The 27,699-nt window shown below is 41.3% G+C and overlaps 2 protein-coding genes and 1 long non-coding RNA gene across 10 annotated transcripts in view; 1 reads left to right on the plus strand and 2 right to left on the minus strand.

Annotated features, from left to right (window-relative positions):
• The window catches only part of PPFIBP2 (PPFIA binding protein 2), a 99,926-nt gene extending 95,098 nt beyond the window's left edge, over positions 1 to 4,828 (minus strand). For 6 of the 7 annotated variants that reach the window (XM_042035611.1, XM_042035610.1, XM_042035607.1 and 3 more), the window contains exon 1: positions 24 to 244. The gene's annotated coding sequence lies outside the window, so the exon portion shown is untranslated. Of the gene's footprint in view, positions 1 to 23; positions 245 to 4,734 lie in introns of those variants that run through there. The other variant, XM_042035614.1, reaches the window with a different exon arrangement.
• LOC121668148 lies at positions 163 to 26,974 on the plus strand. Its single transcript, XR_006017271.1, has 2 exons — positions 163 to 423; positions 25,435 to 26,974. It is a non-coding gene; the product is annotated as an uncharacterized LOC121668148 (long non-coding RNA).
• On the minus strand, positions 14,807 to 23,114 carry OLFML1 (olfactomedin like 1). Of its 2 annotated transcripts, none has more exons than XM_042035627.1 (3): positions 22,697 to 23,114; positions 20,321 to 20,606; positions 14,807 to 17,281 (listed from the first exon to the last, which is right to left on the minus strand). In XM_042035627.1, exons 1-3 carry the CDS (start codon positions 22,820 to 22,822, stop codon positions 16,503 to 16,505), a joined length of 1,191 nt encoding a protein of 396 aa, XP_041891561.1. In that variant the 5' UTR covers positions 22,823 to 23,114; the 3' UTR covers positions 14,807 to 16,502. The 2 variants fall into 2 exon arrangements, with proteins under 2 accessions (XP_041891561.1, XP_041891560.1); XM_042035626.1 differs by having other exon boundaries at positions 20,321 to 20,609; positions 22,697 to 23,113.
• Positions 26,975 to 27,699: the final 725 nt, after the last annotated feature.

Below are 27,699 nucleotides of genomic sequence, written 5' to 3' on the forward strand. Positions count from 1 at the left end.
CGCCGAGCCCGCGCCCCGCTGACCTGATCCCGATCCCGATCCTGATCCTCCTCCTGATCCTGCCCGGCGGTGCCTCCGGGAAGCCGGGATACCCGGGAGAGCCGGGACCGTGGGGACCACGCTCCGCCGCCTCCCGCGCCGAGGGCACACCCGGGAGCGGCTGCGGCCGGAGCCTCCCGAGCAGCCAGATCCCGATCCCGATCCCGATCCCAGCCCCGGCCCGACCCCGGCTCGGCCGCGCTCGGGGCCGCCCCCAAGTGACGGCGCCCGGCGCTCGGGCCCCCCGCGGGGGCAGGTGCTCCCGGGAACTCCTGCGCCCCGGGAAGGCTCGGGAGAGCATTCCCCTCCCCCCAGTATTGCCTGAAGTAGAGCTGCTGAGCAAAACCATGTTGTTCTCAGAAGTGTTACCACGCGGATTTTTCGGTGCGTATTCCTACATCCCAGGGGCTTTCCAGGTTAACACAGACATCATATTATTGACTGAGAAAAACACTAACTACTCCAAAGATTTAAAAATCAGGTATTTCTATACTTCAAGCACTACTTAAAGTAGAATTAAAGTCTTGCCTACTTTAATTCTACTAGTAAAATAACAGCATAGGACGTTTATAGTGTTACAACTATTTCATATCACCCCCCCTGTTGACTACTGCTTAGAAATCAGCCTCTAATGCTCTGTTTATGACTGCAAAAAATCCCTTGCAAAAAAACTTGGAGGAAGACTCCAAGTACACAAACATTAAACAAAACCACATTCATGAAGCGTGGGTTTTTCTTTAGTCTCTAGAGATTCCAGGATCACTCGTAGCAATCCGAAAAGTGCTGCGGGAATTGGTCATTGGGAGTTCGCTGGTCACTTGGGGTGCCTGGCTGAGCAGAAATCTGATAAGGGGTTTCTGTTGACCAAAGGGGTCACCTGTGCTGTACGGGCAGAGCTCTTTCACAGCAGCACTGAGTGCTTCTGATGATGTCAGTTTTCTATGGAGCTGGCTAAACAAAAGTAACTACTTAGCAGAAAGTGAGATAAAGAGATTCCAGACACATATGCAATGTAATTAACACACACTTTTCACTCTTTGTGGAGTGGTTACATTTCAACCACCACAGTTTGCTGTCTTCTTCTGTGATGATGCTGTCTTTCACCTAAAGAGTTTAAGTATTAATACACACTTTTTTAATGTAATTTTGTGACTTATAACACTTCTCCTCAGTTTTGGAATCTCTTTTTGCCTAGAGTAAGCTTCCAGTGTATTTGGGGTATTAAAACTTGTTCCCTATTACCAGCTGAGCCGCTCTCTGACCTTGGGAAGAATTATATATTACTCCAGTTTTGCTTTAAACTTGCATGTAACACCAAGGCTATGAATCACATGCCAGATATTCCAGATAAAGATTGGGACCTCACATACAAAGCAGACATGCCCAAAGTGGGAGAGGGAGAAAACGGGAAGTGAAGTAGAATGCCTTTGAAACATCTCTGAACATGCTAAAGAATAATTTAAACTGGCAAGAATCCATTGGCTGTGTATTAATTCGGCTTTTGAATGTTTCTTGTGTTTTCTCTCAGCTTTGAGGTAGTCATCTTAAATAGGTCACGTAGAGGAGTGGTGAAAATAACAGTGGTTGATACCATTTTCATCTTTCATAATACTGATACCAGAAATTATTGTGCAGCACTGCTTGTTGAGTATCGTTAAACCATTTGGGAAAGAGTCAGTGGAATTTGCAACAGTTTGGGCAAAGCTCGGACTCTTTTCAACACTTAGTTGAAAACAGCCCTCCTTTTTCCCAACTCACTGGAGGTCTAGGACAGGTGTCTGGACAACTTTGCACATGATGGAAGCAGCAGCCGGGACCTCATTTACTCTGTTATGGCTGTGTAGGGTTGTTGCCTCCTGTCTTGTTTATTCCTGACCTAGAATTGCCAGGCCCCTGCTGGTACATGCTGTTCTCCAGTGTCAGGCAGTGCACGGGAAGGCGAGCATGGCCTTGCCCCAGTGCTGTGCACAGGAAGGGCCTGGAATGGAGAGGCTCTGCAATTACTGCCACTCCCTTGGGAAGCGCAGGCAGGAGCGGAGGGAGGCTGAGCACAGAGCACAAGCCCCTGTCTGTTCATGGGTCATGATTTTACAGCCCTGTTTCTCTACTGTTTGACATAATACTACTGCACCACCAGAAAGCAGAGAGAATCCTAATTCTGGGCTCCCTTTAGCCTGTTGGTCCTGTCTATCCTGTTTAATATCATTGTAATAAGTGAGTTAATTCTGCACCTCTCTCAGCGTAGCGGGTTCCAGGGGCACTCCCTCAGCTGTCCTGGCCTCCTGGCTAATTACCATTCCAGAAGTGCCCCCTTCAATGAGAGTGGTTTGTGTCTTAGCTGCAGTGGTGCAGACCCATGACTGTCACAAAGCTGGCATTGTGTTAAGTCTTTGCCTCTCTTATGTAACAATGGAGTTTATTCAGGGAGAGCAGAATCATCTTTCTTGGAAAAGACCTATGAGAAGTTAGGAGCCCCAAAGCAGAGCACTGCTGGACATGCCTTTACTGGCCATCCTTGATCATCATTTCTTCCAATCTCAAAAGACATAGTTATCTGTGACATCCCACATGTGAGATCCCACTGTTTATCCTAATGAGATATAATCATCAGGGTTTATTTTTATGTTGCTGAAACTTACTGAGCAGAACTGACCAAGTTTCTCTTCCTCAGTGTCACAGTCACATTATGGGTCACTTTGACAGTGCTGGGAGGCCCTGGGTTTTAGTTCAGGCCAGATTTCTGATCCTGCAAGTGTGCCTGAATGGTGCTCAGGCTTGTGCATCCAGGGGTTCTTTCCTTGTACTGCTTGCCCCTTTGCTGGATTGTGCAGAAAAGTGGCAAAATGGATCATAGTCCCTGAAGGGCAAGGGCCAACGCAGACTCTTAGGTGAAGGCTCTAAATGGCTCCCTGGATAGAAACTCGTGGTTCTAAGGCAGGAAAAAGAACTTGTGCTTTGATACATCAATTTGCAGTATGGTCCAAATTGCTGTTATATTTGCTGAGAGGTTTTTATGAAGCTGTAATTTTCCTGTTTATAAAGGAGAGTAAATTAGCTGCAACTAAAGTAGTCTAAAATTCAGTCCCAACCACTTGGATATTTTAGTATCAATTTGCTCAAGAATTCCCAGAAGATCTCACATCCTTCTTTATCAAATCTTTACTCCAAGACTACAACAAAGGTTTGTCACAGTATGGTTTCATTGCTCCCCCCAAATCACAGTCCTCATAGACTGCAGGCTGTGAAACACCAGCATTAACACAGCAAATAAACATTGTGGTGCAGGACTGTGAAAGCTGCAATACTGTGTAATCTCTTGTTTTTGAAAAAACGTGACCCACTGGAATGCTCAGGGATTTTCTTTCATGTAGCCTGTCTTATCTTTAGCAGAAATTTGTAGCCAGCCATGTCACCAGTTTCCAGTAAGGTGCACAACCTTCTCTCGCCCTTTGAAAACTTTTTTTAACCTAACTTGTATGCTCTTTTTTTCTTTTCTTTTTCTTTTCTTTTTTTTTTTAAGTGGTTAAGATATGCCTGTGGTTTATTTTATTTGGTGCAATTAATTTGAGACATTCAAGTTGAGAGTTTGAATAAAGATATTTTGCCTCTACATAAAAGTAGAAATTCTGGATTTAGAAAATAGAAAATTGAGAAATAGAAAATTGAGATTTTGCAGGATAGCTACAGCTACTTGATACGAAAACAAAACTTTTTTTTTTTTTCCCCCGTCATAATTTAGCAGAATATCTGATATAAAGGTCTTCTTACTAGGACAGATGTAATACACTTAAAAAAAATTCCTTAATATGTAGATAGTTTTGCCAGAGAGAATTGTACTTGTTGAACAGTATTGCATTTTTTCCCCCAATCTTTTTATTCCAGAAGCTTTCATTGACACATGCAGTCCTTGAAAAAGCCTTTCAGGAACGTATCGTGACTTTCGTTCAGCATTTTAAAAGACCCTTAAACAAGCCATTGATGTGGCCCCTTGCTGTAATAGGAATCGCACCTGAGACAGGTGGAGCTGCCCAAATTTTGGTGGAGCTGGTACAAGGACTTGGCGCCATCTCGTGTTCAGCTTTTAAATCACACGCGAGTCACCCTGCGAGTTTTTGGGATGGAGCGTTCTCGGCTCCCACGTAAACCCAGCCTCCCCGTGCTGAGGCATTTTATAAATTCTGGGGTTAGCAAGCGTGCCTTAGTAAATGAAGAGCTGACGGGGGCAGCTGCAGTCTTTTCAGGCGGGCACAGCTGTTTGTAACATCTGCATTTGCTCTCACTGTCAGGCAAAGGCCTTCTCATTGCAGCTTGGGAAATACAGAGTTTATTCTGTGTGCTGCTGCGTGTATTTGTGTAGAGAACTCGGTCCTAGATAAGCTGGTATTCCACCTCCTTCCGTGAGGCAGTGTTGAGTCAGGGGATTTGTTTCAGTCACAACATTGGGGGATTTGACAAACGTCTAAATTTGTTGCAGGAAAAAAAAAAACATGCTAGAAAGTCTTGTGAGCTACATAGGGGGCTATTAAGCTGTTTCTTGACTGAAAAGTACCTATTGTCATGTTATCTCTTCAAGAAATCTTCCAGCCAGAATACTTTTTTAAAGGTATTTCTTATTTTTAAAAATACATGCAAGATCCTGTACCTTCAAACATTAGGAGAGCCCAGAACAGCAGGAAAACTCCAAGGCCAGCTTACCTGCAAGCTTTGAGGCAGGAGGCAAGCTGGGCCTCTGTATGCTCTTTGTCCCAGATGATGTCCTTGATTATTTCTGTGGGTGAGGGTGATGGTTGCTGTCACACAGCCCTTTTCCTCGCAGCCATACATGCAGATGCAGTAAATCATGCCTTCACTTTTGGTTCGGAGGCAGAGCTGGGGCAGCTCCGGCCGATGCCCTTTGGTGCTGTGATCGAGCCTGATGGAACAGAACAGCCTGCGCTGGCTCAGCTGCAGCAATGAGCTGTGCCGTGCGACTTGTCCCAGCTCCCAGGCAGGGAAGATTAGCCTAAGCCACTTCCATCTAACCCCGACATTAGGCAGAGCAGACAAGGTCAGCTCCTGTGACTCAGCTGATAGGCAGGAGCTCGGTCACACGCCGGAGCTCTGGGTTTGTTCACTGGTCAGCTCTGCTTTGGTGTTTTCTGCTCTTTGCTAAGATGTGATTTCACAGGGGATGAATGGTGCTTTCTGTGGAGATTAAGGTGTGGGCTGGTGTTCAGTTGTGTAACTGAGTCTCTGCTGATTTACATCTGTGAGAAATGAGACAACTCTTAAATAAAAAAATTAATTTATTGAAAACAGAAAAATTGAAAAATTACAGAAATTAGAAAAATATAAAAATTTGGGATCCTATGGCTTGGTAGATGGTATGCCCCAGGAGTGCAGGGATTTGAGATCTTCTGGCTGAGACAGCACTAGACCTCAAGTAGAGAAAAAGAACTTAAAGTGCTGGGCTGACTTTTAGCTGGTCCAAAAGTCAGGAAAAAAAATTACTAGAGGCTCCTTAAAGGGAGTAAGGCTTTTAAATGCCCAGCACCGACATCTACCACAGCTAGCCTGCAGAGAGAGAGAGAGAGAAAGAAGCACCACCTCTCTGCCTTTTTTTTTTTATTGTGTTTTTGCTCCGCCCCCCCCCCCCCCCAGTCCGCCCACAGCCCGGCCCTTCGGTTTAAAGTGATTGGTGCTTTCCCTTTGATAGATCATCTCCGTCCATCAATGGCTCATCGTTGTCAGAGGGGTGGTATTAGTTGAGATAAGGGAGCTGAAGTGCCTTCATTAAAATTCAGGTTGCCGTGGAGCTTGCCTGCAGAGTAATGGCTGTTGGGGCTAAAAATAGCTGCTGGCTGTTAGAACTGGGGTTTTTGGCCTTGGAACCAAGATGCAAGTAAAAACACCTAAAAAAAGTATTACAATACATCCAACACATCTTAAAACACTTGTAAAAGTATACAGTAAACACAGGAAAGGTAGCTCTTATGGTGTACAGGTGGTTTGAAGTCTGAAAAGGGAGCAAGTTGGTGATTTTTAACTGGGGAATTTTTAACTGGGAAGGGTGCAACTGTCTTAATAAACTACTTTGAACAATTGAAAACACTGATAATGGAACTTGATTTTTGTACCTAGGCTGATGGGTTAATTTTAAGATTCAATTAAAAAAATATTTATCTCAAAATTAATTAATTAAAGCACTTAATATGCACAGACCAAGCACAAATAGGGATTTCATGTATGACACATCTTAAAATTGTCTTAAGTGTCAGTCTGAGAGCAGTCATTAAGGGCTATTGCAGAAAAAATTCCGCTGAAAACCTCAGCCCCAAGCCCCAAGCCAACAAGAGAAAAAGCAGCAGTTGCCTATCTCTAGTTCTTGCCTTGAACCCAGTAGCTGATAACCTACATGGGTGTAGCAGAGCTTGCATGGCCTGGAAATTGTGAGTAATTGACCCTGATTGACAAATCAGTGGGAATTCCTGGATTTACAGGTTCCCTGGGGACATGTTGACCTGGTTTTGCACAGTACAGGTTTCCTGTCAAAAAACCCTTCTCGACTCTTTCTGTAATCTGCATTTTAGCCGTTTCCCCGTTTCCTTTGTTCCTCTCTCTACCTTCAGAGATAAACTTGGTGTTTTTCTGAGACTTGATCTAACACCTAAGACCTGTTTTTTTATCCAACAAGCTGCAGGTTTTCAGCAGTTCTTCCCTCTTAGAGTTTGCTTCTTTGGGTTTTTTTCTTTAAGTCTAAAGGGTCTCTTCTCTCTGCCCTGCCTTTGAGCTGTAAACATGTTTTGTAGATGACTGTCCATATCCTGGTCACTACACTTTCATCACAGTTTAGAAATAACCAGGAAAATGGCTCCTGATATTTTTAGTTTTTTAAAATTAACTAGCATAGAAACTGGACTACAACTAGGGGGTAGAACCTGTAAAGCCTTCATGCACATTTTACCACCTTGGGCCTGGAGCTGGTGGGAAACCAAGTTAATTCCAGTACAAGCTCTCTCAAAAGGGTTGTGTTTAGCTTGATCTCAGTGCCACAGCTGCAGGAGTTTTCTTTGACTGAGAACACCTGTGTTTCACTGCCAATGACCTCCGAATCTTCTTGTGATTTCACGTTGATTGCAGCCATGTAAGCCTCTAAATAAACTTGTCTCTGTTTGAAAACTCTGAAACTTTGCTTCTGTGCTTTGCTATACTTTCTGTTAATTCAAATAAAACCAGAATTAGTCATAGAAAAAGATATTTATGATCACTGTAAGTTTTTACATTTGGGCAGTTAGCAAGCCTTTTCAGGTAATTTGCAGTCTAATTTTCTTTGCACAGGTCTAATCTTAAATTCAAGATGTATTTGTTATTGTGTGTTATCACAATGCATATTTTATTCTTTGTAGCTTCTTAATGTACTCTGTCTTTGACTTGTAATATTAATAAATAATTAAGGGATTCTATCTCCCACAAAATTCTCTCTGGACAGGAAATAATTATGGTCAGTCATCTTTATTGTGGTTCTGATATTTGTTTTAGTAGCTCTCCTCTTGATATGGAACTGGATTTTTCCCCATACTTATAATCACCCTTATTTTCTTCCTAGTATGAATTTATGTCCAGCCAAAAGAAGTCCCTCAGTATCAAAAACTTGCTGGTATGATAATGGCTGTATTTCTGTCGTAACTATAGATTTAGACAGTGACTTTCTGCTCCAGATCTGAGTTGTGGCTCATGAATTCAGCCTCAGATATGTTTCAATTTTTGCTATTGTGAATGATTTTTGTCTGCTGTTAAGATCTTAAGATTTCTTCTGCGATTTTTAGCTGAAATATTTAGGAAGATGTTCACTTTTTCCAGGCTCCTTTAAAAATCTCCTTTGTTCTTAAAGCTTAGTGCACCATTTATGGTGAACCTAAACCACTGACTTTACCCAGTGCAGTTGTACACAGATGAAATATTTGTTTCCCTGAAGTAATGGAATGAGTAAGGACAGGAATTCAGCTTCTGCTTTGCTTGTGCATTGTCAGATATCAGGATCCTCTGTCTGTGTACATACCACATTCCTTTTAAAAGTATTCATATCTTGTTTATGAGCATTCCTTGCTGTTTTTCTGGTCAGTCAGTCATGTGATGTTTTATTTCCTCACCAAATAGCCCAACAAATTCTTTTAGTTTGGACACAAACAGGGGTGAAATGAAAAGCGATGTTTATGAGCACTGATATTTACAATGTTGAAGTTAATTTGATGTTGTGAGTCGAATCAGACAATGTTAACATAAATACTTCACCACAAAGTTTGCTTGTGGACATCACAAGCAGCACCTTCCTTGCCCTCTGGCTCCATTAGAGGGAGTCAGCAAAATCATATCTAGTAAGAAAACTGCAACTTAATTTTGCCAGCTGGATTTCAGTGCTGTGCTCTGACTGATAAATCTATGGAGGTTTATATTGCAGAAGGTGGGTGGGGAAAACTCAAAAGTTTTCCTGTAAAAAAAATTAGATCTCTTTGGTTTTTCAAGCATCAAAACATAAACACAAATGTATATAACCATTGCCAACATATTTTGAATTGCTTGGATAGAAAAAAATTTAATCTTCATACTTACTGGTTAGTGAAACAAACATTGCTTTAAGTAAAAACTTGATAAGGAAAAGATTTATTCTAAGTGTATATTTGAAGTTCTGGGCCCCTCACTACAGGAGGGACTCTGAGGTGTTGGAGTGAGTCCAGAGACGGGCAGTGGAGCTGGAGAAGGGTCTGGAGAGTCCTGTGAGGAGCAGCTGAGGGAGCTGGGGGCATTTAGCCTGGAAAAGAGAACACTCAGGGAGATCTTACTGCTCTCTACAATTGCCTGACAGGAGGCTGTAGCCAGGTGCGGATTGGCCTCTTCTCCCAGGTGACCAGCAAAAGGAGAAGAGGAAACCACCTCAAGTTGCACCTGGGGAGGTTCAGGTCAAATATTAGGAAAAATTTCTTCACTGAAAGAGTGGGTAAGCATTGGAAGGGGCTGCCCAGGGAAGTGGTGGAGTCACCATCCCTGGAGGTGATCAAAGAAGGAGTAGAGCTGGCACTTAGTGCTGTGGTTTAGTTGGCATGGCAGTGTTTGGCCAAAGGTCAGACTTTATGACCTTGGAGGTCTCTTCCAGCCTTAATGATTCTATGATTTTATACCCTCATTAGTTACTAACCTTAACTTACATATTTCTTTGAAATTTAATAAGAAGCTATTTGTTTACAAGACTGACCAGGAATGTAGTGGTAACAAATATGCAATGAGAATGAAAATATGTTCTTTTTCTTATGATACCAATGCCATGGGGGAAAAAGAGGATTCAGGGTAGCCTGGAGGTTGTTTCAGTTTGTTTGCATGCAAGTTCTTTAAACTTAGAGAAGACATTTTGACTTTACTGCTGTCATTAATCCTGCAAATTTATGTTTGCATTTTATGGCCAAACAATTGAATAGGAAATGCATTTTTTCTGGATGTACTCACTAGCTCTCAAAATGGGGGAATAAACACACAATTCATAGCATTCAGCAAAATTATTTTTTTTTCTAAAAAGATTGCTGAAATAGAACTTTTTTAGAGATCCTCGTAGGAGGTTATGTTTTCCACTGTGATCTTCAGAGGTGATTGCCTCTGGGACTGAAATATCTGATTTTAGATGGTTTCCTCATGTTTTGGGATCTGTATAAAGAAGAGCTCAGGTTTTGTACCTTTTTTTGCCAAAGCTGTTTTTAGCAGCTGTACATGTGGCACTGGAGAGCTGGCATTAAAGCAGGATGTAGCTTGCAGACACATTAAAATCACTTTTGGAAAAATGCACTGTGAGCATAAAGCCAAAGTAAATCTTTGTAGCTCTCCTAAGCCATCCGTCTGCGTGGAACAGAGATTGATTTCAAACTGAGAATGGGCACAGGAAATTATGTTGACACTTTATCTTCTAATCCTCAGCTGAAGAAAATGGACAGTGATAATGCCAGTACTATAAGACTGGGCCTTTAAAAGAAAAAGCAGTTGGTCATATGCATTGTTTAAACTAAATATCTTGATGAAGCATGTGTTGTTTAAATAAAATAGTCTGAAAATCTATATTTAAAAACCCCACAAAAGCACTTAATTCTGTCTGGATATTTGTTAATGATTACAGATAGTTTCAGGAATTATATGGGAAGTACAAAATATAAGATCAGTCCTGCTCCCAAAAATACTATATAGAGGATTACTTATAAAAAATTATTTGGATAATAGATAAATATATAAGAAGTTCATGATCTAACTAATTGTATTAGCAATTAGTGTTCACATGTTGGATTCTTTCCTTTTCCAGTTAATTAAGAATAAGAAAATTATGACTAACTTTGAGGTCACAGAACAATCTAGTGTAATAATCCTCTATCAAAATCACCTTTACTTGGACATCCTAATGAAAATATTATTTCTAACCTCATGTATCACAAACAGGGGCAAAGAGAATTTGGAATTATAAAATGCTCCATTATTCAATGGTTTTATGCCAATCATATTTCAAGGCAAATGAATGCACCATCACACAGAGTGTCCCATGTACAAATACAGAAAGGTTGGTCTAGTTGAGTGATTTTTGTCAGTTTTGGAGCTTCTCCAGTTTCCAGGAGGGGCACAGATTCCTAGTGAGGAAATAGACACTTGATAATAAGTCCATTTTTCTCAGTTAACGTCCCAGGATGGCTCAGATTGTGCCCCAGAGACCAGTCCCCGTCTCTGCAGGTAACTGCTGTGTGATCAATCCCCTGCCAAAATGCAAGGTTGCTCCAACAAATATTGTTCCTGACAGTGGAAATTGTTAGTCCTCTGTCACTGGAAATTTCTGAGGTAAAAAGGTCTGTGCCAAGGCTCTGTAGCCTTGTAGTCAGAGAATTGTCTGACATCTAACCTGACTGCAGTTTGAATTATTTCTGTCCATTGGTGATACGGGGAGCAGATTCTTCTCCTCTGCTTTGCAATATTACAGTATTTGCTTTTACATATTTGAAGCTTGGGGTGCTAATTGTGAAAGTCATTCCTGCCTAAGCATAGTTCTTTGCTCTTGCCCTTACTGAATTATCTCCCATTTTTTTCTGACCATTTTTCAGATTAATTTTGGTAGAAATGCGTAGGCCAAAAATTGAATCTTCAACAAAAACTGGATGTGATGGTTTGATTGCAAGGATCCAAGGCAGCAAATAATGGAGTTTCTGTTTGGTCTGTGTTCATTGGAGATCCCACTGTCCTCTTCATGACTGAGTGAGGGGAATATACCTCAGTGAGTACCAAGTCTTTGAGCTCGCAGTTTAAAGGAAAATTACAGCCTGAAAATGCCTCCTGATCTGGTAAAGTCAGGAATGACAGCACAGCTTTGTATGGCTATGGCTGTGTTTTCAAATGAGTGTTACAGGTAAAAACAACCATGTTTTTCCCTACCCAAGGCCAGAAATTACCTACACAGAGTATGGAGGTTAGTTAACATGGGTGGAGTTTTCTTTACAGGCAGATGTAGTCCCAACACATTCTACAGTGGGTATTTCCCAAAAGTTCTGGATTTTTCAGCATTAGTTTTCAGATTAGTTGGATGAAGATAATACTGGGAAATAGAAAACCAGGTCAGAGTCTACTAGGAAGTCTCAAAAATCAGCCACCTCAGAAGTATTTACTTTTTGAGATACTTTTAAAGGTTTATAAAATAAAACATTTTCCACAGATATTTTTTTTCCTTGTCTTCCTACTCTGAAGAAACAGTTTGAAAAGCCAAAAGAAAAGCCCCAGTCCTGTATTCATGGACTAGGGACTGACTCACTGGATGGCATCAGTCCCATGGAGAAGTCAGCCCTAAATAAGAAGGAGAAGCAGGTGGTCATCTGCAATAAATATGACAATTGCATAGGGAGCAGTTAAGGGGTTTTTTTATTTACCTTTTCCGCATAAAGGTTTTACTTGTTAAAAATTATTTTAAAAATGGATTTAAAATAACAAGGGTTTTTTGAAATATTTTGCAACAATAAATTCCAAGACAAATTAAAGTCATGGTTTATGCTGTCAGCATGAACAGCAGGAAAGAAGACTGATCAATATCCAGATATCACCAACAGAAAGGTGATTAGACACTGGAAGGGGCTGCCCAGGGAGGTGCTGGAGTCACCATCCCTGGAGGTGTTTAAGGAAGGACTGGACGTGGCACTCAGTGCCATGGTCTGGCTGACACCGTGGTGTCCAGTCAAAGTTTGGTCTCCATGATCTCAGAGGTCTTTTCCAACTTTACTGTAGATTCTGGGATTCTGTACATTCCCTTTTCTGGGCTCAGGGCGTGATATGGTGGCAGTGTAATAAAATGTTATTTTCTCACGTGCAATGCAAACCCATGAAAAATTCAAACCACTTAAAAAGCCACAGATCCTGATTTCTGCCTTCAGGAGGAGCCATTTCTTTGGTATTAGGAGAGCTGTGTTTTATTGGTTTTGGTTCTGCAGTTTCTTTACTGAGTTTCCATGCACGTCTCTGCAGCCGTGTCTTGCCACTGGGTGGGAGACAGCACAGGGGGAAAAACATGGGCTGTGACAGAGCAGGGTGACAGCAGGCAGGCAACAGTTGCATTTTTTAGTGATAAACCCATCTGTAAGAAACATGTCGTGTGTGTTTTTCTGATATGGTGGCTGCTTGTATGAATGCTAAAAGGGGCTCTCACCTTCCAGATCCAGTCAGGTAGGAATGAAGAAGAAAAAGAGGTAGGAATATTATTTTCTGATAAACAAGCTTGTCTTTGATGGGCACTGTAAAAATAAACCTAGTTAAACTGGCATGATTTACACCATGCTCCTAGCATCAAACTCTGCTCTACTGGTAAATTGCTTTTAGCAATTGCAGATCCTTGGCATCCACAAAATCCAAGTAAGAAAGCACACAGTCGTCAGAAAGCTTAAATTCATCACACGGGTGTCAGTAAGCCAGAGAAAGCTGAAAACCTTTCTGTCTATGATAATTCTGATTGCTTCAAGTGCAAACAGGACATAATCGTTGTAGATTACTCTGCCCCGAGAAACCTTTCTGCAGAAGAGATGGCAGAAAGAATGGAGGGCATGGAAAATGAGGAGCCTGCTATCACCATGGGAAGGGGCAGGCATGATTCAATGCAGGAAATGGCTGAGGTGAGTGTAGTATCAGTGAAGAGGTGAGGGACCTTCGTCACAGCCAAAGCACTGAGGAGGGCTGCTTTTGTTAGGAGGATGATGATCCTGCTGTCAGAGCAGAGGGCATTGAATTCCCCGCTGAGAGCTGCTGCAAAGCAAGACAGGCAGCCCCAGAGGAGGGGCTGAACGTGAAATAGCAAAAAGCCAGTGGTTCACATGAAATAAGCCCAGTGGTTCAGACGAAATGAGCACATGGAGAAAGTGTGGCATGAAAGGACTTGGATAACAAGGACAGTAATGGATGTTATCTAGATAGTGAAGCTAGAGGTCATAAACTCATTTGTGTTTTTTGTTCCTGATGAAGACTCGTCTGTGTTCGTCTCCTTGTACCAATTCCATTTCCATGGTAACAATCATATCATCTACCTGAACTGGAAGTCAATGCCTTCTTTCATGCAGTCTTGTCATGGCTAACTGCTGCCTCCTGACAGTCCTTTGTCCTTGCTTTTTGGAGACTGCTTTCTTGGAGCAGATTATTCTGTTCAGATATTTGTCATTCTTTCCTCCCTGTTTCTGACCAGACAGTCCTTATTTTTGCCCTTTGTCATCTGGGAGTTAACCAGATGTCTCTTCTGACAATCTCAAAAGTATCTGCTTGCGTGCTATCAGTTATGAAAATTAAATCAAAGCATATATATTTAAGAGATTACCAGGAAGCTGGAGGAGAATGCCTGCCATCTTTTTCTTACAAGAATATTAATTGATCAGCAGAGCAGACCATATTCACAGGCACAAGTCTCTCAATTGTGTTGCTGCTGCTGTAAACCCAAGTTGCCACTACAGTCCACAAAATTCGTATTCTACCCCAACCCACAGCCCATTTCCCAGCTTATTCCGTGATGCAGGACCAGTAGCCTCATCTATGTTGTGCTGCAGGAAGAGTGTGAGCAATACTGAAGTGTTGTAAGTTGCTCTTTGTCACAGCCAAGGTGAAATGTACGTGGTGAAACTCCCAGATGAGCGCAGGAATGGGACTGTACTTTGTGTTAGACAGCAACACTAAAATATGCATGGGGATTAAGAAAAACAAAAGCAGCTCAGAAGTTCATCTTAAGTCTATAAAATAGAGCAAAAGTGAACCTCAGACTGAAAAGAGCTTCCCCCTCTCCCAGCCTCCAGGGCCCAAGAACTTTCCTCAGTGGCCTCCCACAAGCTCCTTGTGTGGTGCTGGCACAGTGGCTCAAAGGATGCCAGCTCCTGTCCTCCCCTCTCCCTTGGGGCTCCATGCAGAGGACATGGAATCTCCTCACGCTGCTGGGATGGAGCCAGGGGATGGGAAGCAGGGCCCACGCAGCATTTGACAGTGAGCAGTTCTTTTGTGGAGTGCTGGGAGCCCTTGTGCTTGATCCCTTTCCTGCTGCTGGGATGTCCGGGTGCTTCTCTCACTCTTGGGCTTTAATTCATTACAAATTTTGGGTTTCCAGGGCAGCAAGGCCCAGTGAAGACCCTGCCTGAACTTTTGAGGATTGCACATTAGTATCTGTATATAGAATAGTGGCACAGGCTTCCTCCATTGCGTTGTATTGTGGCACAAAGCACATCTCAAGAACGCTTTTTCTAAAGAGCAGACTCGATCCATATTTACATCCAAAGACTTTATTTCTTAAATAAAGAAAATTACACATCCTTTCCAGTGAAAGTTCTCAAAGTGTTCCAAAGGTGGCTGATGCCATTTTGCATTTACATGTTTGTAATTTTACAGACGAGGAATAAACAGCCAAATACTGCCTTTAACTGGCGTTCACACAGGAAACCAGTGCCAGCCCACCTTCCTTCCAGCTTGAGGACGTCTTTAGCTGTGCATCCTATGTCTGCTGTAACACTGAAACAATGCTCTAGTCATCAAGCCTGCTTAGAATGAGATAGTTTCTTTTGCTAAAGGCAGAGTATCACTGTTGCAGCCCAGCAGTCTATACACTCTTAATTTCATTCTGGAACTCCTTTTCAAAATCATTCCCTGATGTCTGGCTCTTCTGTGGATGCTGTTTTTAAGCAGAACAACAGCTCTTTCAGTGTAATGAACAAAATGGGCTTTCTGTAGGAACAGCTGTGGATCACTTTTCAAGTACCATTATTTGTGGTTTTCCTGGGGGGATTTTTTTTGGTGTGTTTGTTTGTTTGTTTGTGTGTTTGCTGTTAGACAGAAATGCAGCTGTCATTAAAATAATTTTAAAAATATAGTCTGTACCTCTATTTCACACTAAAAGCCTTTTTTTTTTAAACATTATTTAACATTTTAAAGATTATTTTTGAAACAAAATACCTGGAGTTTATCTGTGACTCACAAACCCAGGACTGAGCAGTGCCATGCCCTCACCTGCACTCTTGTGCTCCTCTGAGCCACCTTTTCCAGGAGCTGGAGGATAGGCTGAGAAAGATTCTGCTATAATCAATGGAAGTGACTTGAAGCATTGGGGAAAATGCCTCAAAAGTAGATGCTGAAAGAGAACTAATGAGAAAAACACCCAAAAGTGACATGTAAAAACCTTTAAAAGTAGTGTATGCTAGAGAACACTTCACCCAGAAACATTCCCTCTGGCACACAAACAGTGATGCATTCAAAAAATAGTGAGAAGTGACAACTTGAAGCTGATAAAGGTGAATATTTGGCTGCAGCTAATGTACTGGCAGGATCAACAGTGGTCTGTACAGCTACATGGATAAGAAATGTGGAATTTTCATGGAAATACTCTAGAAGTTCAATGATTAGGAGTAGCCTTGATGTGATGTATGAGAGTTTTATGTTAAGTATAAACCATGTTTGTGGATGTGTATATTCCTATGCTTTGTGGTAAGATAAACCTCTCCTGTTAAAACTTCTATCTAATTTCTCTGGAAGCATGTGATTTTATATTGCTTACTAGAAGGCTTTCTACAATGATCTTCAGATCTGTGAAGGTTGTCAGACTGTGTTTTGGACAGGAAGGATTTCTTATTTAATTTCCATGGCACTGGAGCAGAAAATATAGTTTCAATAGGAAGAGAACTTGTCAGAAATGGGTTATTCTTTTTTAAATTAACCTTAAAATTTAAGACTAATTTGTGTGTGTGAGGGGGTTGTACATGTGTGGTATTTAGTCATCGTGTAATTTATATTAATGGAGTCTTCACATATTTTTTTTGGACATTAAGATTACTGTGGCAGGTAAGCCTTAAGTTATGCAAAAGAGATGAAAATTGTAACAGATGGGAATAGTGTCATTTTAATACACATTAATGGCTATGTTGACCTGGGACTGGTGGCTTTAAAGTCTATTTAAGAAGCTGCTAAATATTCTAAACCTTTTGCTCTGTGTGAAGCTTGTAAATGATCTGGGATCCATCACCCCAGGCAAAGAGCTGCTTCTCCTTAGGATTGTAGTGTACGGTGGAATGGCTCCCCTGGCGTTTGGGGAAGTGCAGTCCTGGGTTCATGTAAGTATTTAGGGCATCCAAAACATCATAAATACACTGGATGCGGGAGGTGCCTCCAGAAGGAGAGTTGTAGACCACGTGGAGTGTGTTGCAGGCCATGAAAGCTGCCTCAGCATCCTTGCTGCTGCAGGGAGTGTCCCAGGAGTGCTCCACGGCCATGGTTACGTGGTTGATTTTGGTGATGACGATGTTTCCCCCGGTCTCTGGTTCTGCATGGAGTGCCCACAGCCCCTGCTCGTCAACAGCCAGGTCTATTTTTGTCTGTGGAGAGAGCTGGTAGGCAGGAATCCTTCCAGCCCCCGGCAGCAGCATTTGGTCAGCTACATTTCTTCTCTGGATATTGAATTTAATGATCTCATTTAAGGAGCCGTATCTGTGGTAGAAGAGGAAACCCTGATAGATGACGTGGCCAGTTCCTTCCCAGGGCAATGGCAAGGGGATTGTGCGAGCCTTCAGTGTGTGATTGTTTTCCATGAAAGTCATGATATTTGCAAATTCCAAAATCATATTATTTACAGAGCCACTTAATAAATAAATCTTTGTGTGCTTTTTGCCAGGATCTTTCATCCAAGAGCCATGCTTTCCTCCAGTCTTCTTAACTACCTTTAGGGACCTAATACCTGCAAGCACGTGGTCACAACCTGCAAGAAACACCCAAAGACAAAAAAAAAAATTAGAATATCTGTAAATTTTCTAGTTTCTTTTCTTTGAATTATTTAGTTTCTTTTAAATTCATCTTTAAGGCCAGAGCCAATAAATCAGTAAAGGTGTCAGCAGCGTGGCTATGGTAAATAGTGCTGAAAATAGTGTTATATGATATATAAACTATGTTATCTTCATCTATAGAGTGTTGGGTTCTGTTCTATTACACCAGTGTTATCCAAAAGGGGTTTGGATATTTGTGTGCCTGAGAGGAGGCCAAGAGCACAGTTAGTGATTTTGTGATTATTCTTGGTGGTCCATTTACAGGGCTATAATTTTTACTTCAGAGAACTGACTTCTGGTTTAGATCAACGCAGTAAAAGAATCAAATTTATTTCTTGTTGGAGGCATATGAATTAAAATCCATTATCCTGATAGGCTACATGTATAGTATTTTTATTTCAGGACTGGTCTTATCCTCAGGTAGCCTCTTCTTATGCATTTATAGTGTAAATAGAAATAAAAATAGATCAGCATAGCAGAAAGCCAAAACACTGGGCTATCTTCCCATCCCCTTTCCCAACACCTGCACACAAAGGAACTAGAACTAAACATAGATCACAAAACCAGGGATGTGCATGCACTAAGGCGGCTTTCAAAGAGCTGGTGTGATGTCTGCTATCAATTCCTGTGCCAGGAGCATGGCTGGTGAAACCACACAGCTGTTTACCTCACTATAGGTTAAAATTGGCATCAGCAGAGAGCAAGTCACAGCTTTGGCTTCATTACATTTTGTGTGCACTCTGCAGGGATGTCTCAGACCAGAGAGCACCAAGCCTGTGAGGACCCAGGCATTTAGACTCTAAGATCTTTATCAAGCAAGTTTTTCCTTTCTAGGAAAAACTATTGCAAAGCATATTAGCAAGCTCGTTTCCCAAAGGCACTCATAAATTACGTGGCGCAGCATTTGAAGTTTAAAGAATTGCTTTCAGTGGAGTGTGGCCATTTCAGTAAACAGGACAAACAAAGCTCTACGGCAGGAAGTTCTGGCAGCAGATGAAAGAGAGAAAGCAAAACCAGCCCCTTGTCTGGCCTGATATGAACCTACTGAAGTCATTGGCAAGATTCCAGTTGCCTGTAGAAAGCAATCTTTATGTCATTTGTGTGTGCTGATACCCTCTAATCAAAGCTGTTGGATATTGCTGCTACAGCATGGATTTTGTTTTTCCTGGGAGTTCTCACTCTGGAAGCACCTGCCCTGAGCAAGCCACAACAGCTTTCTCAAATCTAACATTTATTGATTAGATAGGTTAAAAAAAATTAAAGCTGCTGAATCAAAAACCCTAGGAAGCCTTAGCAGCATTTTCCTCTGCAGGGGAAATAACCAGATTATTGTCTGAAATCTGTGGACAGTGTCTCTCTTCTTCAGAGAAGATTTTTAACTCTCTTTGGTTTTTATAACAGCTTGGAGGAAGACTGAGAAATTCACAGTAAACAAAAATGCGCAGAAGACAATGTCATGTTTTCTACCCAAAGCAGGATGAGGTAGCAGCTACTGCATATAAAAGCAGTGATTCTGCTTGATTGTTGTCTTTGGTGCGAACTTGAGCCAAACCTAGTAACAAAGCTGGACTTAAAAAACCTCTTTTCCACTAGATTTTTGAAGTGACTCAGCAAAAACAATCACAGATTCTGGTTAAGACATGACAGCAGAGAAGCAGAGCTGCTATTTGCTAGAGTTGAGGGTCTTTCTACTTTTTCTAAGTGCTGTAAAATCTACACAGGGACTACTTTTGCCATTAAATTCAATGGGAAAAGCATCTGACTAGTACTGACAGTAGAGATCAAATTGAAAATAAAGTTACTCTGAATTGCTACAATAAAGTTAAATGTAATAATTTCCAGCAAAGGAAAATGGAAAGTAATTTTTCCCCCACTGAAACTCTCAGAAAGATACAATTTTCAAAGTGCCCTAACTGCAGTCAATTTAAAAATCCCCAGTTTTTTTCCTCTCTGAAAAAAAGGCCTAATGTTCAAAAGTTCTCTAAATGGAAAGCAGAACTATTGATATTCAGAGCACTGAACTGTGGAGTACAAGGAGAGCTCAGAAGCAGAATAGGTGATTGCTTCTGTGAGCATCTGCCTTAATACTGATTTGCTAGAAAAGCTCGAGGAAGAAATTGTAAACTTATGTGTAAAATTAGTTCAGCCTGATTCTACTGAAGTCAGTGCAATTTTATAATTGATAATGCTAAAGTTCTTTCACCTGGCTTTTACAAAAATAACAGTTTATATTTCTTATTATTTATTTTTCATTTCTTACTACTGTGAAAAGAAAACAGACTGCCTCAAATATGTATATAATACATAATTTAGACACATACCTAAACTTTTCAAGGTAAAGATAATTATAAAATGTCATTTGTTTTAAAAAAATTATAGATTGTGCATATATTCTTCCTACTGGGTACCATAACCCTTAATTTTCAAATCAGAACTGAGCTTTGCTTATGGACAAGCCTGTGTGCTCTCTTGATAAAGTAAAAGGAGGGGACAAGGAGAGGAAGGATGACAGAGCAGGACAGTAAAGCAGATGCAAACTGTAGAAGTGAATTAAGTATTTTTACTGACTCGTGAATTTTCTTTTGAGATTTTGACCCTGCCCAATCCAAAAAGCAAAGACCACCATTAGTTCCTTAGTACAGCTGCAGTACTCAGAAATGTGTTTTGCAAGAGCACACCTTCAGAGGATTTTACCTTACTTTATAATAAAAAGCAACTTCCAAAGAGATTAATTTCATATGCAGTAGAATTTCTGCGAAGTAAATGTTTGAACTGTATTTTTCTCCCTCCCTCTCCCATACCTTTTTTGCATATACATAATTTTTATAAATCTAGTATTTCCACAGCCCAATCCCCCTTGCAATTATCTGTGGTGTTCACAAAGCTGATGAAAATCTGGTATCCCTGTATGAGCGAGCATGGGGTAGGGGTCTAGCTTCTTCACACCAAAGTTCTGAAAAATAAACTGTTCTTACTTGCATTTAGCATGAGTTTAAGTCTCTTTTTTTCTTCTGCCTCTTCAAGCAGCTGCTGTTTCACCAGGTCTTCGTGGACTTCTATGCAAGCATTGGAATCTGTGACAGATCCAAAATAGTCAATGTCCCTCTGTGCGTGGTCAATCCTCGACAGCAAATTCTCTACTTCACTCTTAACCTCAGCCTTAGCAGTGCTCAGCCCTGCCAGGCGGGACAGCACCGTCTTGGAAAAGTCTCGGAATTCCTCCACGTATTCCAGCACGTCTTGGTTGCATTTCTCCAGCCTCTTCTTGGGTTAGAACATGGGAAGAAAATACATGGATAGATGTGGATATTCTGTGTATATTACAGCCTCAGTCATGATTACTTTAAAAACCACGCTGTTCCCCCCTTCCCAGTCCCCCTGCACCCATCTATTCCAACCCAATGGGCTGTTGCTGGTATCTGTGTGAGGAGAACCTCTGAGACTGGCACAGAATTCACAGGTCTGGACAAAACCCCATGTTTTTAACTTGACTTGGTTACTGACAGCCAGATACTTTGTTTTGCTGCCTAAAGAAGGAAAAGTGCTCTGGTGGAAGCAGCCAGAGATACTTACAGGGTTCATGATCTCTGATGACTTGATTTCCAGAAACCTTTTGGCACCCTTCCTGTAGGACCACTGGTGAAGCAGTCTCAAAGAGTTTTCTGCAGGAAATCTATAGCCATGAGCATTTCACATTTTACACCTCTTCTGACCAAGGCAGAATCTAGTGTGGCTATTTTTCACCCATTTAAATGTGAAAATGAAAATACTGAAATGCTATATTTGAGGAAGTTTTGGGTTGTTTCTTTTTTTTTTCTTTCTCAAGTCACTGGCTGTATTAAAAAAACCAACCCAAACCAACAACAACAACAAAAAAACCCCAACCAACAACAACAAAAAACCCCTAAAACCAAACTAAACCAAACAAAAAACCGAAAAAAGAAAGCAAAAAAATTATTTCTTTACTCCTAAATTCAAATTATCAGTGCTTTCAAAGGTAAGTAATATGGTTTCTCTGCTGCAATGCAGCTGCTTCATAGGTGTCTTGAAAATAGTAGCCCAGCTGCCGCTTGGGGAAGATGAGGAATGTGAGTGGATCTTTTAGCCCAGACACCCAATAGGTAGGTCTAACTGCTAGACTGGGTGTTCTGATTTGGTGCTTCATGCACAGATTCCAGGTGGTTTTTTTTAAGGTGGGAATATCTGAGTTTTCTGAATGAATGGTGTTCCATGTAAACCCGGTGGTTGTGGTTGGTTTGCTTTGTGAGCTGTAGTTTCTATGTGCTGCCTCCTCTCTCCCCCATTTATACAAGACTGTAAGTCCCCAGGAAGCTGCTTAATTACTTTCCACAAAACCTTTATTTAAAATGTTTTCAAGTGCTGTCTTCAGTATCTGCCTCACCCTTTGTCCTGTTCTTTGTTTTGTGCCCCTTGCACCAAATGCCACAGGTAGAGTTACCTCATTTTTAATGGTGCCAAAGGAATAGAAATTGCCAGGTGAAGTTACTCCTAGAGTGGCAGAGAAAATGTAGATCTCAGTCTACAAAATGGAAAGAGGATATCAGGCTAATCCTTCTGTTCCTTCTGTGTTGAGAAGATAAGACTAATGAGGGCTTTGTACAAAAAGGGACGTGAAATCAGGCGAGTTAGAGCTTCTCTAAAAGTCTGCCAGTGCAAGTCAGGAGCCAGGCACACGTCAATAATTTAAGATAAACAATATATGATTATAGCACACCAATACTGAAGAGATGTTTTGCAGTACTGGTTAACTTTTTACTGTAAAAGAAAAAGCCAGAACTGCTGCATTTATAGTAATTGAAAGGAATTCAAGGAATTGAAAGGACTGAATTTCAGTCTCCCAGATATTAAGGATTTATTCAAAGTGCAGATACACTTCTGATTTGCATAAATGCATCTTAAACTACCCTTTCAGGTAGGCATATCTGTACACAGGAAAAGCAACTGATAAATTTCTATCTCCTTGCTAATAAATACTTGACAGCATTTCTACTGGTTACAATATGTTTATACAATTCCTTAGGATGGACTGTGACAGTACTATTTAAGTTTTTGCATTTTTAGCTAAATTAACTGATGCCATAAAAAATACAAGTGAAAACAGAATAAAAACATAACATTATGAAGTTATATCCTGCAACAAATGATGTGGTAAGTAGGGACCATCATAGTTCAAGTTTTAGCAACAATTTTACTCATTCATTGGAAAAAGCTGGAAATTTACCCTCCTGATTTGGTACATCATACAGACTGTCCTGGGCTCAGAACACCCACACATTTTCAAGCCTCTTTGCAGTTAGGTAGAGCTGCAGAAGGATTCATCAGGCACATACCTCCAGAGACAGGAAACGTTGGTCAATGTAGCTCAGCAGGGCTGCATCCTGCATCAGGTACTGTGCTGCTCCCATGATGCTCATGAGGAATGGAATTAGCAAAAAGTGGACTTGCAAGACTACCATTGTACCAGAAAATTTTGAAGGAAAGTAGTGAATCAGTTCCGTGGGCAATCCCAAACGCCACCAGTCCAAGGTCAAATGCAATTTACTGTCATCTGATGTGGAAAAATAACACTAAAAATTACCAAAAAGTTAAAAATACTGTGGCTGAAAACATTAGAAGGACTTAAAATGGCTGTTGCATTTTATCATTAAGAAAGTAATGTTGTGGCAGAGGGACTGAATGTGTTTATTTCTAGGAGCCAGATGACTACTTCTCGGTTTGTGATTCTATGATCAATCCCAGATGTTCAGCACTGAGTCACATCGAGCCTGTAGGCCAAATTTTATTAAATACAAATAAAAGTAATTTATTTTCCCCTCCTTTCCCCTCCCATCTGCTTTCCCGTGTGACCAACCCTGCAGTATGTGCTCGGTGCAAGTCAGAGTGGATTCACAGTCGGTGGAACACAGGCCAGCCCTTCACAGGGGGGTCTGATGCTTAATGTCTGTGGCTGTAAAACTAACTAAAGCAATTGATTTCACTTCCACTATTCAGCCTATTTACAGCAGGACTGGAAACCATAGATAAAATTATTAAAAAAAAAGTTCCTCCTCCTTTTTCTCTTGACAGTGCTTTTCCAGCTCCTTAACACAGCTCTGTGTCAGTTTAGTGGAGTCCATGACAGAAATCTCCTTTTGGAATAATAGTTGTACTTGGTCTGACTTAAAAATTAATTATAATTAACTTACATGAGTCTACTGCATTTGACGAAATTTGTATTTATTTAATTTCATCATTTCCCAGACTGAATGACTTGTTTGGAAAAAAATCATGGCCATGCTAACACTGTATTTGCTAGAAAAACCATGTGTTAGGAGCTTAGAAAGCTCCCTTTGTATCTGAAGCCAAACTGGACACCTCTGCTGCTCAGTATTCTCCACCTCTTCACTTTTTTCCCCCCCATTTTTCTTTTTTTTCCTTTTTCTACAGTTTTTTTTCTCCGCACATTTACCGAGCTTTCTTTCTCTTTCTGACTGCCTCATGTGTAAGCATGTGAATGATTGCAGAATTCAAGAGTGTGTGTCACAGCAGGCAGATTTTTTCCTCCATGTGTTTGATTTTTGCATGGTAGCTGTGTGTGCTTTGCAGGCAAATTCCCCACGAGTGCACAGATGAGTATTCTGTATTTTAGCACTGCTCTACCCCAAGAGGTGCACACAATTTGCCAGCTCCTATTTACAGGCACGGCCAGTGATGCACAGAGAGGTTAATACTTGATTCTTCACTCCAGTGACATTTCACTTTACTCCAGAGCCCCTGCTTGAGGGGACAGAGAGCTTGCACTGAGAGCAGACACCTTAGGAAGTCTGTAGTCTTCCTTGATTCTGTCCTATGGAACATCTTGACATCGTGTGCTGTCTTCTTCTCCGCAAAATAATCAGCTGCAACACCGGGGAAGATCAACATAGGAAAAAACTCCCTTTTCTAACCTCCAAGGTGAACCTGGAATCCTTCAGAGCTGTTCTCTGAATCTTGTATGTCTGTCACAGGTAATGACTGGGAGATGAAGTCTATGGAATTCAAAATTATAAACTTAACTTCAAGAAAGCATATTTAAAAGTCAAGATGTAGATATAGAATTAATTTCTTTCCTTCATCTTAAGACAGGGAAAGTTATCTAAAAGGTAAAATATCTTGAACCGCTGTACAGCCTGGATAAGCTTAAAGATGCTGTATATGGGGCTAGATTTTGGGAAGTTGCTCAATCATTTCTTAGAATCACCAGCAGCTGAAAGACCAGAAGCTTCCAAGGATTTCTGTTGATGAGGCATTCCCGTGCTTATTAAACCATGGTCTCATGGTAAATGGCAATGATGGTCCATGTCAAATGCACCATTCTGGGAAGGCATGGCACAGCATCTGGTTAAGTCCTGAGCTTTGCTGAGTTTTAAAATTTATTTTGCTTTGGTTGTTATGTACTTTCCACTTCTGTTCAGCTGAGATTTATACAGAAATGTGTTTTTTTCCAGCTACATACTATCTGTGTAACAAACAACCAAATAAATATCTATCTATTTGATGGTGATTTAAAGCAGGATTGCTCACATGCCTGGGAAGATATTCATCTCAGTGCAAAGGATATTACACACTAACAGAGCAGAAAGTTCATTCTTAACTCAAGGAACTCTTTTTCTTATGACCATTGCTCCCTTGATTTGAAAGACCTCTCAAAGGTCTGAAAGGAAATAAGTGTGTTAATGCAGGTGAATATGCCTTTTCACTGTTCTTGTCCTCTCTCTGGCTGGGATGTTACTCTTTTCTTGTCAATGCTGCTTCTTTGCTGCATTTATTCCACCTTTCTACCATTTGGTGTCTGTTTTGACAGCTGTTAGATATTTTCAAATGAAAAATAGGCATTTTCAGCTCCAACTGTGTTTGTGGTTTTGATTTCAGGTGCTTGATGGAGTTTTATGTGTTTTAAAAGCGATGTTGAAAGCAGTTCAGAGTGTATACTTGATTTGGGGGGAAAATGACATTTCTTTCAGATATTATTTCACTCATACGATTGCATTCTGTGTTTTGCTGTTTGGTTTTGGTTTTTTTATAAGTCAGTTTCTTTCTGTCATTTCAGGTGGTAAAACTAGAGAAGTGCCACAATAAATCAGGCTCTTTGCAGCAATTCTCAGCACTCTGTGGTGCCTGCAAAAAGTGTTACTGTCAAGGGGAACGTGTGTAAGCTCTAAGTTCACTTCAGAGAAACTCTTTTCTCCATCATTCTCACAATGGAGAAATCTCATCTCCTGAGATGGGGCCTCAGCCTGGAGACCTTGAGGTTGCTGTTCAAGGCCCTTCCCTGCCTTGTCTGAGATGAGCCTCTCTGATGTGTCACGGATCTCCAGCTCTTCCACATCACTGCCAGAGCTTCTTGTTCCAGCTCTCCCTCAGTTCTTCGCCCTCCAGTCCCACTCTGGTGTCTCAGTTCCTCACAGGAATCACAAGACGTTTTTCCTTCTGAGCTTTGGGAACATCCCTGACTCCCAGGCTCTCTCACCCTTCTTGTTTGGCTTTTCCTGAGACATGGACACTGTCCCGATGCTGTGCCCTATGTTATTACAGCCCTGAGAACAAGTGGGAAGTCCCCACTCCTGTCACTTACATCCGAGCAATGCATAGATACACCAGATTTTACTCCTGAAGTACACACTGGCTTGAAACAAAGTTAACTATGTTTTTCAGCTTTAATTAACCTCAGCATGCAAAGCAATAATAGATGAAAAAGAAACATCAGAGTCTGATTTAGAGCTTCTACCGATTTATACACACCTGCATCAGAGTAATTGCTGCTCAGCCTGATGTTTCAGTGATATCCCAGTGCTCGTGTGCTCATGTGGGTTATTTTTTGTGATTGCAATTTTGTTTAGTTTACAGCTGGCTATTTGGGTAGGTTTTGATGCTGGTGAGTCAGACTGATGTTTTATATTTATAAAATAGAGAGTATCACTGTCTACGTCTGTATTTTCTAATTTTGTTAAGACTTGTGTCCGCAGAACTTAGTTCCTTGTTATTACTGGCCACTAGTCCAGTGCTGAGATCTGTGAGGTTAGAAAAGACCTTTGTCAAAGTAGGAAATCAACACTTAATTCCTATTCTGCCACTGCCTTTTTCTTTTTAACCACGCTCCGTTTTATACCCTACAAAGTGACTCACATTTCTGTAAAAAAGACAAACATATGAAATCCAATTGAAGTCCTTACGTGGTGCTCGGCTGTAAAAGCAGTGTTGGGAGTGATACCAGTCAGGAATGCAGTGCACTGTGATAAGGAGGAGGTTTGGCAGAATTTTGGGATTCGGACAGAGGGCTCCACTAGGCGGCTCCCAAGCTCTGGGAACTGGAAGGCAAACTCGGCTGACACACACAGAATTCCAAAGCCGCTGAAGGAGATACAACACGCGGAGGGAAGTGTGGTGTGGTTCGGATGGTGCAGAATGACAGCGAGCCAGACCAATGGACAGCTGCTTCCAGGCTTTAGGGACCCGCTGCTGCAGGGCCGAGCTCGCCGTGTTTGGGGTCTGTGCCACCCGAAACAGGGAATGCCAGAGCTCCCTGGGATCGGCAGGAGCCCGGGATGTCCAGCACCTGCAGGAAAAATCTCATCAGGACTGGCTCTACAGATGAAACCATAAAGGCGAAATAAACCTGCATTTTATTTGTATAGATTTATAGTTGGAGTTAGCTGAGTTGTAGAATCATGGAATACTTTGTGTTGGAAGGGACCTTTAAAGCTCATCTAGTGAAACCCCCCTGCAACGAGCAGGGACATCCTCCACCAGAGCAGGTTGCTCAGAGCCCCATCCAACCTGGTCTTGAGTGTTTCCAGGGATGGGGCATCCACCACATCTCTGGTGCCAGTCTTACCTCACCCTCACTGTAAATAATTTCTATGCTATATCTGGTCTGAATCTACCCTCTTTTAATTTAAAACCATTGTCCCTTGTCCTCCTGCTACAGGCCCTAATAGAAAGCCTGTTCCCATCTTTTCTATAAGCCCCCTATAAGTACTAAAATAACCCAGAGAACTTCATCTGGACAGGGATCATGGAATAGTCTGACATAAAAATCAACCATGTGCAGTTATTTTGAATGGTCTGTTTGTCTGTTTGTTGCCAAACTCGGAATCACATATTCTGTTGATCAAAGACAATTTCTGGTAGCTTGAAACTTAAATTTGTACAAGCCTAAAACTAAACAAACTTTGAATTGCATAATTCAATATAAACCAGTATTAAAATTTTCACTGCTTTTGGCTTGTTTTCCAGTGTGGGATCCGCTCATGAATATTGTCACTAAAATTCGTTTTGCTTGAATGTTCATGTTCATTAAACCTATTCACAGGAG

Source organism: Corvus kubaryi, unplaced genomic scaffold (genome assembly GCF_017639235.1).
Source record: "Corvus kubaryi isolate FWS band 111438036 unplaced genomic scaffold, C.kubaryi_AGA036_p1.0 37384, whole genome shotgun sequence".
In the NCBI taxonomy this organism is placed as follows: Eukaryota; Metazoa; Chordata; class Aves; order Passeriformes; family Corvidae; genus Corvus; species Corvus kubaryi.